Source organism: Podarcis cretensis (assembly GCF_951804945.1).
Source record: "Podarcis cretensis genome assembly, chromosome: 1".
In the NCBI taxonomy this organism is placed as follows: Eukaryota; Metazoa; Chordata; class Lepidosauria; order Squamata; family Lacertidae; genus Podarcis; species Podarcis cretensis.
Window position 1 is genome coordinate 79,809,568 of NC_137170.1, and position 19,222 is coordinate 79,828,789.

General features: G+C 41.6%; 1 protein-coding gene across 14 annotated transcripts in view; it reads right to left on the reverse strand.

Annotated features, from left to right (window-relative positions):
- Positions 1-19,222, reverse strand: part of RASSF7 (Ras association domain family member 7) — a 93,217-nt gene that overhangs the window by 15,788 nt on the left and 58,207 nt on the right. For all 14 annotated transcript variants that reach the window (XM_079971015.1, XM_079971011.1, XM_079971012.1 and 11 more), the window contains one exon: positions 897-1,047. In XM_079971015.1, coding sequence (XP_079827141.1) covers positions 897-999 — 103 coding nt within the window. In that variant the 5' untranslated portion in view covers positions 1,000-1,047. The remainder of the gene's footprint in view (positions 1-896; positions 1,048-19,222) is intronic.

Genomic DNA, 19,222 nt, shown 5'->3' on the forward strand with positions numbered 1-19,222 from the left:
ACCCCCTGAAATAGAAGTAAGTGCCAGGGGTCCGCAAACTTTTTCAGCCATGGGGCAGTCCACTGTTCCTCAGACCTTGTGGTGGGCCAGGCTATATTTTTGGGGGGGAAATGTCCCACAAATAACCCAGAGATGAATTTTAAATAAAAGGACACATTCTACTCATGTAAAAACACACTGATTCCCGGACCGTCCGTGGGCCAGATTTAGAAAGCAATTGGGCCACATCCGGCCCCTGGGTCTTAGGTTGCCTACTGCTGAGTAAGCCCATTTCAAGTAGAGGCTGCTTAGGAGGAATTGGCAGTGGAGAAGTGGCCAGAAGGGGTAAGCTACTCTTAATCAACCCCTGCACTATCCAAAAGCCTCTTCTACACCTGCATTAGTTCAGCAAATGTGAATTTTCCCCTCACCCCAGTGCAAACTTGTATCCTATCCCCCTTTACCTGTATTTCTTCCTCCCCCCATCCACCAAGCCCACTAGCTTCCCCAAATGAACCCAAGAGTGCTTAGAAGTCAAAAAAGCAATGCAAAAATACAAGAGGGAAGGGGTGAGTGGAGAAAATGGAGGGAAGATTTATTTTTTCAGTTGTAGCAACAGCATAAATCTGGGAAACAAGCCTGCCTGTATGCCCAGACACACAAATCATTTTCACACAAAGCTTTGTAATATCCCTTCTATAAAAATAAAAAAAATGAATGTGGTGACAAAAAAGGTAGCTGGAAGCTATGCATATCAAACATGGCAACCTTCTTGTATCTCCCATGTATTACAAAATAATGGCCATCCTTACTAGCATAAGCTCCATTAACTTCATTTGATCTTGCTTCCAATGAAACTTGTAAAGGATTAAACTGCAAGCTTACTTTTAGACCAAGCAAGTGTAACAATTACTTACCAATGGCACGTGCCAATGCTATGACAACCTCCTGGCATGTGGTCTGTTCGGAGACACCGCATACAACCCGCTGGACACCATCCACCCAGACCTTTAGCTCCATCACCAAAACAGTAGATTAAACTTTCTGGATCATTGCAGTAGGTCTTCCCTGCAGAGATGTTTAAAGAAAGAGGAGTTTAAGCTTGCTGTCTGATTTCATTTTCACATACATTTTCTTGCTCCAGATTGCTCCAAGAGCAAAAATGCTAATTGGCTGGCATTCAAGGAAGTTCTGAGGTGTCTATACCTCTTCTTCCCACCTCTCCAATTTCTAGCCCATCTGCTCCAACAGACGGTTCTAGGTTTTCTTAGAAAAAGCTTCTGGCTCAAAAAGAAATGGCAAACAATCCCCCCCTTTTTTTCAGTTTCACAGCTTCCTAGATCGCCTATCCCATCTCTCCAAAATGAAACACAACAGTTAGGACAATTCATAATGCAGATATGACATTTCACCACTCCAGATAGGTCAGCAAAAGCCCCCTGCTAATCACGAACTTCAGAAACCAATAAATTTATGTAGCTAACTATAGTTTATCCTGTTCATGTTTCTGCTTGAGTTCCCAAAGATGGACTGTATGGGGTAGCTTGCATGAATGAAGAGTAAAGGTAAAGGTAAAGGTACCCCTGCCCGTACGGGCCAGTCTTGACAGACTCTGGGGTTGTGCGCCCATCTCACTTAAGAGGCCAGGGGCCAGCGCTGTCCGGAGACACTTCCAGGTCACGTGGCCAGCGTGACATCGCTGCTCTGGCCAGAGCCAGAGCCGCACACGGAAACGCCGTTTACCTTCCCGCTGGTAAGCGGTCCCTATTTATCTACTTGCACCCGGAGGTGCTTTCGAACTGCTAGGTTGGCAGGCGCTGGGACCGAGCAGCGGGAGCGCACCCCGCCGCAGGGATTCGAACCGCCGACCTTTCGATCGGCAAGCCCTAGGCGCTGAGGCTTTAACCCACAGTGCCACCTGCGTCCCTGAATGAAGAGTAACAGGAGTCTAAAGCATAGTTCTGTTTTATAATAGGGTTGCCATATTTCAAAAAGTGAAAATCTGGACACAAATGTTGTTGAGCTTGGCATTGCAACAACAATCCTAACACATTGCCTAGATGTAGCCAACCAGCACGAGAAAACTTAGATGAGATCAGAGATGGTGCTCAGTTTAAGACTGTGCGGGACATAAGAGGGTAGAACTGCTACCAGAGCATCCATAAGAAATCATACAAACATATGCGTATAGTAAATTCACCTTCTATCTGCTCTAGCTAATATTCAGATAAGCAAAGTCTGCAATCATATAAGCCGCAGCATATAAAGCAGTGAGGTCATACAGTTTGAATCATATGAATAGAAATACAGATCTGCATTAGGCCATGTGTCATTAATGGACTAAAACAGGTTCCTGGAGATAATAGGTTAGGCTAACCGGCTAAGAGATTAGTGAAAATTGCTTTGCCCTTTTCAAAAATTGCCTGACTGAAGTGGTATGCTGCACACACATTAATCAGCTCCTGTTCCTTCTACTTCTCACTTCATCAACATGATGAAGTCCTTTTCAGAGTTATTCAAGATACATCACTTAAGTCTTTAAAGAAGCATAGTTCTGTTTATCAGGATTCCGGATAAATCAGAGGATAAACTTAAATGGAGATGAATATTAACATTTGGGTAAGTCAGAGAACAAGCTATTTTATTTTAAAAGCATTTTGGAAATTGTATGTTTGTATGTTTAACCCAAAGTCTCTGCAAGTCACTTTTCCTCATTTTTTAGTGGTGTGCAACAAGCCTGAAGAACGCAGCTGGCAATGCTTCAGCAGCCCAGATACCAGAGAACAAGAACGCTGCAAGTTAAATATTAAACAGCGCTAATCTGGTGTTAATCAGCTGCCTACCAGAACTATGAAAAGAATGAAGGGTTGTGGCTTACTGGCAGGATATCAGCCTCTTGGATTCCAGCCCTTCTTACAAAGTCACCTTTGGCCTGAAAAATGTTCTTTTCTCCCAGCCAGAGTGAAGTGCAAAAGTACATCACCCGGAAAAAGGAAAAGAACACCCACCCCATAATATCGCTACAACATGCCAAAGAGCAGGTTAGTTTTGACATTGTTAGTGGTGCATTTCAGATTTCTCAACTCACACCTAAGATTTACATGGAGTTCTCCCTATAGTGCTAAGAGAAAAACATTAACCATTTCAGGTGTTGTTGCACAGAATAGTAGAACAAAAGAATATGAGAAAAGGAGGATCAACCATAACTTTTTTTTCAGCCCAGCACAACCCCATTCCATACATACATTCTCATGAGTCATGAAAATAAAACTTCTTATTCTAATTTTAAAATTACACCACAACCCACGCTGGGGCTCTTCTCTTACCTTGACACAAGAATCTCTGGGACTGCTAATTGTTGAGAGCTTGTCACCTTTTGCTGCATGGGGCAGATGGGGGGGGGGGGTGACAACTCCCTGATAGTCCACATTCAGAACTCAATGAGTCTGGCAATTGAATATGACTTCACCACTAGTAATATACAGTGCCCTCTACCATATTTGAAGGCAGAGACCTAACTTTGGTAGGGCAAAGGGGAAGTTGCATGGCACACAGTGCTGTTCCCCAGCATGTTGTCTGAGGTGGTTGCCTCACTCTACCTAATAAGAGGGCTGGCCCCAAGCAAAGATTCAGTGCAGTGGGACACACAGCAACTAACCTCAACCCACCAGGGTCTTGGCTTGGCTATCTGCTTCTAGAGCAATGGGTATGGATAGGTAGGATCAGGTAGGGTCGCTCAATCCAAGCCATGATACATCTCTGTGTCCCAGTGCTCCACCACTGGCGCTCCACCACTGGACCAAAGAACATGTGCTCAGCACCTGCTACTATCATCAAACTGAAAACCCTAAAAGTATAGCCCATCCACATTGGCAACAAATTGCTAGAGAGTTTCAAGCAAAACATGAAGCAGGCATATGTTCTCACATCTCGGTTTTCCACAAATATGTAAACTAAACATTTCAGGAATGTTCTGTTTTTAAAAGTGTAATGCTTACATGCAGTAATTATTGAACTAATTTTTTTTCGTAGAGATTTCCAGTATAAACACATCCCTGCCAACATTTCACAGATGAAAACTCCTGCATATTAAAGGGTGGGGCTAGGGGCTAAGTCCAGCAGTGTGGCTGGGAGACAAATGGTACATGCAAACTCCAGATGACAAAAGCAGCAAGGCAAGCCAGATACAACAAGGCAAGAAAAAAGGCACGTATACTGTACTGCATTTATACTATTTAGATAGGACATACAAATAGGCTCCATTTCCCCTGTCTTCCCCGTTCCACACCCCTGCAAGCTTCAGCTGCCATTCTGACTGGCTCATCTTTTCTAACAGTTGCTATTTCATTCTCTGTCCCTCCACCTCTTCCAGGTGCAGGTATTTTCCAATCTCAGCAGGCCAGGAGAACAAAACAGACACATCTAATCTGCATTTAGTGCTGCACCTTTGAGTAGAAAGTATTAGATGAAAAGGGTGGAAATCATTTTAATATAAAAGAATACATTTTATGTCAGTTTCTCTGCCTGCATCCGTAAAAAAAAGTGAAAATAAATTATGATTTCTCAACAAGGATGTTTTAGTCACTAATGGGGATTTCCATTCAATCCAATTGCCTTTGATGAAGGGCAAGTTATATATATATATATATGTGGAAGGCGGCCGTTATTTCTTCATCAGATTAAAAAACAATCCAGGAAGCAAATGCAACACAGATGCTGAAGTGATTGATCCTGTTCCAGAAACAGATGTAACTTAGAAATATTTCCATCAGTAACATTGAACTGATATTGTTTGATCTTGGTACATGCTCTGTTATAAATATTGAAAGTAGCTTCAGTTCATATTAAGTGCTTGTATCGCAGAATTAAATACCAAATTACTAGAAGGACTTGAAAGGGATTGATTATTCATAATTTATTGTTCATGATGGCATGTCAAAACCCAATCCTGGTCTAAAATTCAGCACATAACAGCAGCTGGCACAAACACAACTGGCTCAGCATGGCTCAACATGACTGAAGTCATCATGGGATGACTTGCAGACATCTGCCAAGGTCTAAGAGAGTTGTGTAAATGGCCCCTAATCAATAAACTTTATTTGATTACTGTATCTCTAGTTGTTGTGTTATGTATAAAAACATGCTACAAAAAGAAGGAACCAGTTCACATTTCTCTAAACCTTCATCAATTCATCACAGCTATTTCTTTTTGAAACTCAAGTCCTAGTCCTGGAAACTTCTTATGTTGGAATTTTAAGATTTTAGGTCTTTGATAATTTTGTTTTCTACCAGGTTACTGTTTTAAGAGCACTGCGCTTGAAGGCAGCTCACTTATCTGGACTTTTCCAACAAAACACATAGAATAATAGAATCACAGAACCATAGAACTGTATATTGGGAAGGGACCCCATGGGTCATCTAGTCCCATGTTGTTTTTGCTGTGTTTGCAGCACTGAAGTGACCCCTCTGGGTTGCGAGCATCGACAGTGTATATGGAGGTCCTGCGCTGCCTTGCTAATGTGATCCAAAGGAAAGCAGAGCAATATGTTTGGCACCAACTTGGCTGCAGGAGTTGCCGGAAGGAGGCATACAAGACATTGTCTAACCACCTTAGGGACTCCACTCCAGATTTGTGTAAGGTTTGCTTCTTAGCCCTTTCTTCTCCCGAAGATGTTCCACAAGGCAGTGGGTACAGATTGTTCCCCAGGATTTGCTCCCAAAGCCTTTCTCATGAATGAGTATAGCCACAAGGCAGTGGAGGTTTAGGATCAGAGTTTTCCTTCTCTTAGGCAGGCTACCTTCCCAGGTTGACGAGCCCCATCTGCCCCTCACTTCCCTGTGCAGCGCTTGCAGAAACCACCTTCTTGACCACTGGACTCACTATTGGGTCTCATCCGTTTAATCTGCTGGAGTCTGTTTTCACATGCAGGGGATAGAAAAGTCCCTAACATACCAAGGGATCAAGACCCATTGGCTACCCTCACCTGGTTAAAACCGTTACCTGGGGTGTGGCCACTGTTGCAGACTGACAGCTTCTAGGAGCTACAGATAACAGCTGATCACAGGGACCAATGGTGGACGAACTACCCAGAAGAAGCACGGCATATGCCCCACCAGAGATACCGCCCCTCCCCTAATAGCCCATAATGCAATCCAGGAATCTCAGCTAAAGCATCCATGACAGATGGCCATTCAAGATTTTGCTTCAAAACTTCCAATGAAGGAGAGTCCATAACCTCCTGAGGGAAAGTTCTTTCTGATATTTAGTTGTAAGGCAATTTAGATGGTTCTGCATGTAAAACTGCTTATTGTTGAAAAATGCTTCTTTGTGTATCTGTCTTATTCATAGCAGCAAGCATGCAACATCAGTGAAGAACCGCACCACCTTATTCACTTGCAGACTCTCCAGGCAAGAGAAATACTACTTGCCACTCTTAGGGGAAATATAGCATTCTTTGCAAAATGGCCCAGCTTAAACTCTATCACAGAAATGTGACAAAACATTTAAAATTTCCTGGGATTGGTAGACTTAAATGCTGCCTCGGGCTGCATTACGGACTGGCATCAGTGGCGCCATAAGCACGCCAGCTGTTAAAGAGGTTGACATTATATGAAGTGGTGGCTTTCAGGTGCTATAATTTAGGTTTGGCTGTAAATCCTGACATGCCTGACTTAGTAACTGTGCTTATTTTTGTCTACAGATGAGGTCTAAATGTCTGGATGAAATAAGGCACTTCCTGAGAAATATAAAAAGGCAACTGTAGGGAGGAAGAGGGATGTGTGGGGCACTTATGAATCTCCCCATTCTCCCCCATTTCAAATATTTCATGAAGCTTTCAGTAAGGTGGGTATTAAGCAATAAACAGGAAGCACCAATAATGAACCGCACTATGAGCTGCAGAGCACCACATAAAGTTATTTATGGTGGTTTTGCTCTTTTAAAGATGTACTTCCGTTTTATTATTTTTTAACACACTAGTGTTTCAATAACTCACTGTATGGATTCTATGGTAATACAGCTATTCTTCACAAGAGTGACTTCAGACAGTTTTGACAAGTGAAGTGAGGAGGAAGTAGTTCTATAAATCATCAGTGGCAGGGGGAAAGCTGGTGGATTTCAACAAGTAAGTAAGAATAATCCCTTTTTTTGCAGTCAGATTTGACTTTTATGATGCATTTTTTTTAACGTTCTTTCAATCCTAGTACATAGCTAATATATAGTATGCAAAAAGCTTTTTAAAGCTGCACATGGTGAAGAAAGAAGTAACAGGAGGCAAGACAACTGCGACTATAAAAAGAAACATTTATTTCCTGAAGGAGTGGGGGAAGGGACAGCATCTACTAAGCAGCAACAATCAAGTAATGCACGGACCATAAAGTTGCTGCATGCTTGCTATTTCAAAATTGGGACATACATTGAAAATATCTGGTAAGTTAGTAAGGCCTAGAATATCATCTTCAGAAGCAGTGGCGTAGCATGGGTTGTCAGCACCCGGGGCAAGGCAAGTAATTTGCGCCCCCTAACCCGTGGATTTGCGCCCCCTAACCCGTGGATTTGCGCCCCTTAACCCTAACCCCCAGATGTTGCGCCCGGTGCGGCCGGCCCCCCCTGCACCCCCCACGCGACGCCACTGTTCAGAAGTGTTATTAACTTTAACTCTACCTTTAATACCTGAAGGAGAGTCTCGGGAACCAGGAAGAGGGCCTTCTCAGTAGTGGTGCCCTCCCTGTGGAACACTCTCCCTTCAAATATCAAGGAAATAAACAACTATCTGACTTTTAGAACACATCTGAAGGCAGCCCTGTATTGGGAAGTTTTTAATCTTTGATGTTTTAGTATGTTGTGATATGTGTTGTGAGCTGCCCAGAATGGCTGGGGAAACCCAGCCAGATGGGCAGGGTATTATTATTATTATTATTATTATTATTATTACTAAGACTACGACTACTACAAGGGCAGCATTGCTGTAATATGAAAGTGCTAAGTGGCAATCTTCTGAGTGAGACTATTCACTCTTCCTTAGCAGGAACAAAGGCAACTATATTCCCCGCTATTCCCCTCCTGAATAAACTCAATAGTACTAATCCCTTCTTTGTACTGGTAATCAAGATTTCCCAAGGGTATGATGTCTTCAAATAAGCCAATATGAATAGCCTGATATATTCAGATAACCATCTGAAGACAATTCCCATGCTCTCCTTCATATTGTTGCAAGGCACAGTATCTTGTAAATCAAGGATGCATCTTGCACACTTCAGTCTCCCTTGTTAAGTGCCCAGCTTTTAAAAGGCACCTGCATAAGTAGGTTGGGGGAGGGGGATTCCCTTAAAGGCTCCTTATCAAAGACCTGTATGTTCAGCACCACAACCTGACAGTAAGCACCCTTTTACCACAGCAGGAGGATAGCATTCTCAGTATCAGCAGTATAATAAAGAATCCATAAACTCTGTAAATCATCTGCTTTCCAATAAAGTTGAAACAGCCACATTTCACAACAGTCTTCAGGCAGAGTGAACAGACTGTGCGTGGACTGCAGTTGTCAGACACAGCAGCTGAGGCCTCTTTACACAAGCAATTTTGACATTAATAATCCAATTCTTCTCCAAGACCACAAATTTAAAAGGTCTGATGCATGGGCAGACAGGCTTAATTGCAACCATGTGTGTAAAAACGGCATAGTTATTCTTTTGGTGAGTTGCACAGAGAAACAGAACCTGCAGTCAATATCTAAGGCTTTGTACTCCTAGTTAACAGGAGTCAAAGTAATCCCATGCCAGCACCCTGACTGGCCTAGGTCAGCTATAAGACTGCTATAAGACTGCAGGATTCAATCATGTAAGAGCAAGTTCAGGGCACACAATTAAAGTTTATTTGGAGTTCTTGCATAGCAAACCTGCTTCCCCTGCACGTGCACATACACAAACCAGACTTTTTTCCAATAAGGGTAAAACACTGAAAATGTGGGGTAAAACTTTCATGACACAACATCATCTAACCTCCCTGCAAACAAATTAGAATGACCACTTAATCAATTGCTGGCATCATCTAACCTCTCCACAAACTTTGAGCAAACAATTTTGGATGAATGCTCAATTAACAGGTCATCCAGAAACAACCTAAGATAAATACGTTTGCATTGCACTTGTACACAGGCAGTTCTTCATCTTTATAAGGCGTTTAAGTAATATTCTTAAATCAATGAAGCTGAATGTTGGAAAGTCCAGGATAGACCAAAGATCACTCACAAGTTCTGCTCCAGTGGTGCCTACCTAGAATTCACAGGTTGAATCCAAGGAAGAAGTTGCGTGAGTAAAACAGCTTCCCAAGCACAACAGAATCTCCTACACACATGAACCCCAAATGTGTTTTGGAGGGTTTTTTGGCGGCGGGCAGAACCCAGAACAGATTTAAGAGGGTGCATCAGGAGGAGTTCTGTGGTGCTTGTGAAGATGCCCCACTTGTGCAGTGATTTAGTCTGATATGACTCGTGGTCTCTAGCATGTCTACAGTTCTAACCATTAATGGGCAGTTTTAGAAAGCTGCATACGTTTAAGTCAACTAACTTGCAAGATAGAGGGAAGAGACTGAGAATCAGCAACTTGCCCAAAGCTCCAAAAAGCACTTTGAGGGTTGTTGTTTTAAAAATCAAATGGCATATAAATTTTATTAAATAAATTATGACTGCTGCTCTCACCTTCTAAGTAGTAATTTTTCCTATTAAATTCTTTCATAAAATCAGATCACATCCTTATCTCACTATGGGTTTGTGAGCACAGTGGGGAAAATCATCATGTAGAAGGTAGGGTTGCCATATATCCGGAATTTCCCGGACATATCTGAAATACTGCAATCAACAGCAGTGTCTGGCCAGAAGTCAGAAAAAATGTCCAGGAAAATCTGGACATATGGCAGCCCATGGCAGCAGTGTCGTTTTTGCCAATTTCCCATTAATAAAGCTCCAAAATGGATTCCTGCCTCCATGTTTTTGCCAAAACAACTCTTCCGGATTTTTACTGTTTGAAATATGACAACCCTACATAAGGAATCTATGAATCCAAAAAAGGGTAACTTGACAAGTTCAAGGTAGAAAGGAGAAAAATTATAACATTTAGTATCTGGAACATAGAGGAGTAGAAACACCCATAGGTTTTGCCTGAGCTCTCATATGGAACAGTATGTCATCCAAGATAGGGAAAATATGGACATTTTCTTTCAGTTCCTAGCCCACACAATGCAGCCTTTCATAGCCAAGGATTAACAGAAATTGCACCACAACAGCTTAGACAGCACACAATAACACCACCACATGCTCTGACAGGAAATATTAATTAATACCCCCCCCAACATCTTTGTGTAAAGACGTGGGTGGCGCTGTGGTCTAAACCACTGAGCCTAGGGCTTGCCGATTGGAAGGTCGGCGGTTCGAATCCCTGCGATGGGATGAACTCCCATTGTTCGGTCCCTGCTCCTGCCCACCTAGCAGTTCAAAAGCACATCAAAGTGCAAGTAGATAAATAGGTAGCACTCCAGCAGGAAGGTAAACGGCGTTTCCATGCACTGCTCTGGTTCACCAGAAGCAGCTTAGTCATGCTGGCCACAAGACCCAGAAAAACTGTCTGCGGACAAATGCCAGCTCCCTCAGCCAGTAAAGCGAGATGAGCGCTGTAACCCCAGAGTTGTCCGCGACTGGACTTAACGGTCAGGGGTCCCTTTATCTAACATCTTTGTAATTTGTGGATCTTACGAAATCTATCTTAGCAAAGCTTAACAAGCTTGCCATTAAAACAACATAGTAACCAGCCCTGTCGTTAAGTTACTGTCCTAAATTTGTTTTGTCAGCAGTGAAATAAAATTTAGCTGAAATATTATAATGAACTATTGCTGCTGTTTTGTCAATTAAAAAAAACAGACTAAGCATAAAATATAGTTTAAAGTTGCTTGTGCAATCTTATGAGGCAAACAAGAGGCATTTTGGATCTAATTTCTCAAATTAATCTAACTTGCACAAAACAATTCAGATAGACAGCTTTTTACTTCCTCCGGCCTACTTGTCACCAGCTTATCCAGCATTTAAATCAACCTCCTCTGAGGTGCAAGTAATGTTCTTAAACAATTTTTGCACACTCAAATCAAGAATACCTACATGTCCAGAAAGCAAAAGGAAGAGGTCATTTAGAAGTTACAAACCACTGCCTCTTGCTATTTTTATTGGAGAAGTAACATAAATGGCTTGGCGAAAACCTCCACTAAACAGCACAAACAATGCAGCAAAGTGCAGCTAAGCCTTTTGTATGTTCAGGCATGAAAAAATAATACAGTCATACCTCAGGTTAAATGTGCTTCAGGTTGAGTGTTTTCAGGTTATGCTCCGCGGCAACCCGGAAGTAGCGAAGCGCCTTACTTCCGGGTTTCACCACTCGTGCATGCGCAGACGCTCAAAATGACGTCACACACATACGTGGAAGTGGCGAATCGCGCAGTCGCAGGTTGTGTTCACTTCAGGATGCGAACGGGGCTCCGGAACGGATCCCGTTCGCATCCAGCGGTACCACTGTACATTTTTGAATGCTTGCCAAGTTTGTTCCAGGTACAGTGGTACCTCAGATTAAGAACTTGATTTGTTCCGGAGGTCCGTTCTAAACCTGAAACTGTTCTTAACCTGAGGTACCATTTTAGCTAATGGGGCCTCCTGCTGCCGCCGCGCGATTTCTGTTCTCATCCTGAAGCAAAGTTCTTAACCCGAGGTACTATTTCTGGGTTAGCGGAGTCTGTAACCTGAAGCATCTGTAACTTGAGGTACCACTGTATTTTTTTGGGGGTGGGGTGGGGAGAAACCCACTTGACTGCTGCTTGCTGCTGCCCTGCCCTGCTTATTTACCCTTGGCAATCATTAACCAGCAGCTCCTCTATAGTACTTTCTGCAAGTACAATGTAGGAAAAACAATTTAACCAACAGCTATGTTTCACATAGTTGTTCTTGCTCCTTAATTATGGATGGGGGGACACCCTATATACACTGGGGAAAGGGTGCAGGGAAAGTGGTAGCTCTAATTAACATTATGATTTAAAAGAACCACATGCCATTATATATTTTTCGTTATTTGCCCTTGTAGATTCTTAAATGGGTAGCAGCAAACAGCTACCATTAAGTACCACTAGCAAAGCTGTGCTTGCCCCCCTCTCCTCCTGCTGCACCCCCTCCCCATTTGGCTTGGGCAGTGTAGTAGGAGAACCCCCAGAACAACACGCAGGGGGAGGAAAGGGGAGATTGTTCTATCTGGCAAGCATAAATGTTTGCACTGAGGGAATAATCGTAATAGCACAATGCTGAACTTCTCCCATACCTTAAATCCTGTAAAGTAAAGCTGCAACTTAAGAGAAAATTATGAAAAATGATTACGATATGTGGCTTCCATTCTGCCTTATCCTTCCACTACCCAGAAAACTGATTAAGTTGCACAAAACGTATAGTGAATATCCAAAATTATTACAGACATGAGAGGCATTACAATAGAGTTTAGTCTGCTACCACACTTTTCTTTTTGCTTTATCTAGATAGGGATTTTCAGAGAACTTCTACCAGGCTATTGCGGTCCCGCCTCCCCCCCCCCCATTTCTCCCTCTCCTTTGTAACCAAAAGCAGCAGAACAATTAGAATACAAGGCCCATTAATCCCTTTGCAAGCGTGTGCAGAGTTTATCTTCAAATTTCTATCACTTGGGTTTAATTAAAAGACTCCCAAAAGGCAGGAAAAGCCATACCAACATTCCCCACATGTACATTATGTTGTGATTCTTAGCAGCAGGTCACATTGACAGCTGGATAAGGGGAAGTATTACTCAAACCAGATGAGCTAGTGTGTTTACATTTAAACAGGTTCTTACATAGATAAAAGCCTACAACCCTGCTTCAAAGAACAGGTATTTCAGGTTGCTAGGAAACATCAAGTCATCTCAGATAGGCTCTGTTGTGTGTGTTTGTGTGTTTTATAAACCTCCAGATCACAGACAACACAAACCTCTTTATGTTGCCCAGCTGTGTTGCTTTCTGTTTACTTAATCCCTAATCCCTAGAAAGGTTCACCCATTATACTAATGTACCTTCCCACCTTTAAAAGGTGCACTTAAAAAGTAAATTAAAGATTATTGTCTTTTCAGATTGGTAAATACATCACACACTCCTGTTTCCGTCTTCATGGTGTGCTCTGAGATTATTATTAGACAGCACTTCTTTAAAAATAAATACTGAAGAAGGATATTGCCTATACAGATTCAGGAGAGAACAATGGGTAACCTACTGTTTGAGTCTCAAAGGCAAACATGGCCCCCCTCAGGATGCTTAAGATGTAGGAAATGGGCCTTTAGTGTTGAAGGACCTACCATTTGAAACTCCCTCCAATTACTTGTCAGAAGAAGAAGAAGGTTCTCTATTGTCTTTTTGGGCACCTATCAAAGACCTTCTTTTTTCAATTAGCCTTTTAAGTTAATGTTTTTATATCAGTCTGATTTGTATTGGATTTGAAAAAAGTTTCCATATATGAGATTGTTTTATATATGTTTTTATTTTTTAGACTGCTTCAATATGTTTCATAGGCAGTGATTCCTAAGTGGAATGCGGGGGGGGGGGCGGGGGAGCCTGCCTTATTCTGCCTGTAAAGAAAGAAAAATCTCATCGTACCATTATAACAACCCCATTATAACAAGAGTCCTTGTTCTGTCATGGCAAATTGACCTGCATAATTGCTAGATCTCTGGATGAGGTAGTGCCCCCCCAACTGAAAAAGGTGGGTCCACCTGACAAGGACCATTGATGCCCAAGATTTGGTATGGTATACTAAATACAGTGGTACCTCGGGTTAAGTATTTAATTTTTTCCGGATGTCCATTCTTAACCTGAAACTGTTCTTAACCTGAAGCACCACTTTAGCTAATGGGGCTTCCTGCTGCTGCGGCCGCGCCGCCGGAGCACGATTTCTGTTCTCATCCTGAAGCAAAGTTCTTAACCCGAGGTACTATTTCTGGGTTAGCAGAGTATTTAACCTGAAGCGTACGTAACCTGAGGTACCACTGTATAGTATCTGGAAAGAAACTAGATCAAGAGGAAGCCTCCTGTTTCAATATTTCTATTGTTTCCTTGCCCCGTCCCCCCTTTTTTTGAAGCCTGGGCATCTGGAAGACACTCCCATTCCATTAACAATTGATTTGGCTTTGAGTGGGAAGTCTCCATTATTAAGGAGACAGTTTATCATTTGGGGGAATAGCTGAGAAATTGGAGAAACAATACATTTTTACAGAGTCTTCGGTTCAGGTACAGAAACCTTTTCAAAACATGATTAGAGAATACACACTAAAGCACATTCAAATCATAGTCTTCCTCACAAATAATTCCAGACGCTGTGGTTTACAAATCCCAACAACCCATAACAAACTACAGTTCCCAGAATTCAGGACACAGTCTCAATCATTCTCTCCAATGCAAATCATCAACATATTAACACAAGAAGAGTACAAGAACTAAGGCGGCTGTGTTGATTCATTCTTGCACACATATCAGCAGCTGATAGCATAAACCCCCATTCCTTAGGATCAGTATAACTGCAGCCCTAGCACAGCTTCCTAGGATTAAGCTCCACTGAATTCAGTGCTGCTGAATTCTACTGCAAAGGTTCAATTTGTAAAGCCTGTTGAGCTTTAACCAAAGATTTTCACCCTTTGGTTTTTAAATTGGAAATGCAAACCATCTTTCAAAGAAATATTACCATTTAAACTAGGAACTCCATAAAAGAAAAATAAGAAAGGATCTAACCTCTGCTTATTTCCCATATTCTCTTACTTTCTTTAAGCTAATATGTCACAAAAAGTGCCTCATTGTCAGCTTATTCACTTGCAAAAGTGAGGAAGGTCCAGTCAATTATAGCTGGGAGCTGAGACAATAGTATAATCACACCTGCTCTGAAAAAACACACCCCAGGCCTGCATCCCTTCCAAGATTACATTGCATAGGGAGGCCTGAATCTTAGCCAAGCAATATGACTGCAGGCAATCAGAATGGTCTGATTTTGGGTACTCCCAAAAAGTCTCTTTAAAACTATTCCAGTTTGAATTCTAGCCGATAATCTACAACTACCAATAAATTCAAGATAATTTTACTAGGCCAGGCAAAAACATCAATATGCATCCCTAATGCTGACCTTAAGAAGCCAGTGAAACAAAGGAGGCTAAATATCCCTGAACTGCATTTTTATTTGGTCTAACCTTGAGCATAGCCTTAGAGCTGGTTTTACTTTGGAAGAATTCCGGTGACAATGACATTAAGGAGAATTCCAGTCCGTCTTTTACTCTGCTGAACTGGAATGCAACATAAGCCCAACACTACAGTTCATTAGAAAAGCAAACTTCAGACGTAAACAATCCCAAAACTTATAAAATCATATTCACGTTCACAGTGACTACACTTCTGCTGCCAGACAGCCCACTCTCGTAAAATCTATGTGCATCACGTAGCCGGTTCAGTTTAAGATAGCTGCTCAGTCATCATTTTAGCTTAATAAAAAGGCTATGGGCATGTGGCCATGACCATTTGGTGCTAAGCGTAACTATTTTGAAGAGATTGTGTATAATAAAGTTAGACAGAACTGTCAAATGTTGGCTCAGCCTCCCATACAAGCAGCATTCCAGATTGCTGACGTGTAAGATAAAATGGGAGAAAGGCTTTAGCTGCTTGATTTCATTGTGCTAGAATGCAGTGTCTGGAAGTGGAATGGTTGTCAACACCAACAGCAATAGGAGGAAGCAAGTTTCATTTTGTCTGTTAACTGCAGCTTCCTTTTTTCATGAAGTGGTGTTTGGAGCCCACATCAAAGTCTTCCACAGATGGGGAAAATGTTTACACCTGAAGGCATTAATAATACCTGTGCATTCAGTTTCCAAGCAAAGCCAAAGCTAACCCCACATGAATCCAGAAATTATGGGGGGGGGGCGCAATACTGGTTTGTTTGTTTTTTTGCTATGTAAGCCAATTATATCAAGAAGCACATTTTTGTTTTTCAAAATCCCAAAATATGGATACTTAGGACAGGGAGAGCTGAGACAGATGGCAAGATGGCACAATCTTCTGGATGATGTTTTCACATGGCCTCCTAATAAAATGGAAAAACAAATGGGTGTGTGCATGTGCAGTGTTCACACAAACTATGGGTAAGAAAACATACAAAAAGCATTTACTGTGATATCATTCCTATGTGAAAATTCAAAATCACTCCACACAAAGGACTGATGTGTTATTCAGAAGGCTTGCAATGTATAGTTTTAGCAGAAATATAGATTAATTTAGTGGTAGTACCAATCAAGCCTGTGCCACCATAGAAAATACCTTATTTATTTGCTGAGGTGCTACTGCATCCTAATACTGCTATTGGGAAAATAACTAATAATGTAAAGCGATTGTGAGCTTGACCAAGGTCTGAATTAAATTAGTTATAAAATTGGAAATTTCTTTGAGAAACAGAAATTGTGTGTGTGTGTGTGTGTGTGTGTGTGTGTGTAAAAATAGAAATCTGCTTCTGAGCACAATTCAAAGTGTTGGTGCTGACCTTTAAAGTCCTAAACGGCCTCGGTACTGTATACCTGAAGGAGCGTCTCCTCCCCCATCGTCCAGCCCGGACACTGAGGTCCAGTGCCAAGGGCCTTCTGGTGGTTCCCTCACTGCGAGAAGTAAGGTTACAGGAAACCAGGCAAAGGACCTTCTTGGTAGTGGCGCCTGTCCTGTGGAACACCCTCCCAGCAGATGTCAAGGCAATAAGCAACTATTTTACTTTTAAAAGACAACTGAAGGCGGCCCTGTTTAGGGAAGTTTTTAATGTTTGATGCTGTATTGTTTTTAATATTCGGTTGGAAGCCGCCCAGAGTGGCTGGGTAAACCCAGCCATATGGGTGGGTATAAATAATACATTATGATTATGATGATGATAACTGAAAAGAATTACGTAAAATCTAGTACAGTAATACTTTACACAGTGGAAGTATATTCACAGGGGTTTTTTTTTCCTGCTATTGGAGATCAGGAGTTACAGTGTCCAAACCAAGATAATATGATTACCTTGGTCAGGATCCAACTCACTGGTCTGATTCACACACCACTTTAACCATAGTAAAAATCAACTATAGTTTAAAGTGAATGAGCAGTGTGTTGGTACATGTTGCTGAAATCTCATGTACTTCTCTACAATACCTGAGCTGCTGGAAAAAACCAAGCCACATGGTCAGATTCAACTAAACTTAACTGCTAGCACAAACATAACCCAGTCTCCTCCCCTGCCCCCTCAAATTGGTTGGAGGAGGCGGAAGAACCCCCAGAAGAGTGCGGGTGGGGGGATAGTTCCATCTGGCAAAAACAAATGCTTGTGATGGTGGAAGTATCATAACAGTATGGTGCTGAATTCCTCCCATAGTCTGGTTTGTTGTGTCCTTCCAAGCCCAGGATCATGGGTTGTTTCTCTCCAGACAAACCACAAGCAGAAACAAAGGTGTGTTCTTGGTTTGCCACCTGCAGTTTGTTTGGGGAAGCAAGTCAAGGCTTTATTTTAACTATGGCTTAATGCAGAGGTAAGAATCTGTCTATGCTTTCCATGCCCTTCTTGCAATGGGTCCTGTGATGCTGTATTCTGCTTGCCAGCATAAAGGATGGAAAGGTATGTGTGGTGCCAACGTGTGTGGAAATCCTTGACATTGGCCTGGCTAAAATGAACCCTACTGTACTATTGCTCTGCCACCATTTTACTTTTACATTTTACTATCTTCTTGCCTTTCCTAGCAAGCACAATTTTCATCTTACATTATTTTCTCTAATCCATTTAAGGCAACCGTTTTGGCTAACTACTATTTGGACTATTTTAAAATGCTTGGGAAATTCAAAGCTTTATTGGATCCACAATGTACACATTTCCCACAAAGTTGTGTATGTTTCTTTAACCTCCATTTAAACAACTGGGAATTATTGCATTAACTTACCCTATTTAATTATGGAAATTTCAAAATTTGGAGAAAAGAGCTGCAATGACTAGTCTCTCTGTGTGTGGCTGATCACAAACATTTTAAATCACCCTCCCTCTACTTCTCTTTTGTAAAACATGTCCTCATGAATGTCAACAAAATGTATGCCCTCCTGAACAGCCAGCTACAGAAAGACTGTTTACTTAAAGGCTCTATATGGAATGGACATATCCTGCACCAAAAGCTGATACCTACATTCGGCATAAAGTATGCAAATGAACCAATTTGCATAATTTCTCAATTTTATTTTGCAATTTTTACTGTTTAATTTCTCTTAAATCTTAATTTTGCTGTATCACCCCATGAAGGATCAAAATATGCTAGAAAACTGCTGCCTCAAATTGTGGTCAGCAGAAGAAGAGCACCTTTTTTAATCTTTATGTCGTTTCTTACAATATAAATAGCAATTATATAGCCACACTGAAAGGGTATTGGCTTGATTATTTCAAATGTTCATCTTGGAAAAGATTGGGAGAAACCTGTAATTTTCATGCAGCAGAAGATTAGCTGCTAAATTGACTTTCAGGGTCAACAGCCTCACAAACTCAGAAATCCACTATCTTGGCCCAGAATTGCTATGATTACATTTTTTAAAAAATGCATTTGCTAGGATCATTATTATAAATGAAACTGGCATTCTCAGTCATTTCTGTCATCAAGATTGAGCAACAGTCACACCAAAATTGCAACCCCTTCAAAATCTCTGTGCAAAACCCTCCTATACTGTATTTGCAAGCACACAGGGTAAAAAACCAGCTACAGTATGCTGCTCCAAAAGGGATAAGCACAGAAGTGAGAATCTAGTTTCAACTTCAATGTTTACTTCAATTCCATTATTTGTTGTGGAGAGTTGGACTGTTCTGCACTGTTAATATACACATAGATAACTTTGTGGCATAAATACTTGAATTATTATCACCCCTTATGCATTTGTCAGTTTTACTGCATTCTCTGAATGAATAATATAATATAAGCAAAAGAATTCTTCCTATATGCGCTCACACAGAGCAAACAGAATATAAGCTTGGCTGCTGTGGGGAAAGAGAAAGGGTGCTCCAAGAAGCATGTTAGCAGTCAGGGTTGCTCCAAACTTGAGGAAAATCTGTCACTCCAAGAGCAACTGATTTTGAGCTGTTCAATGTATGCTGTGAACTGCCCTGAGATCTATGGATGAAGGGCGTTATATACATTT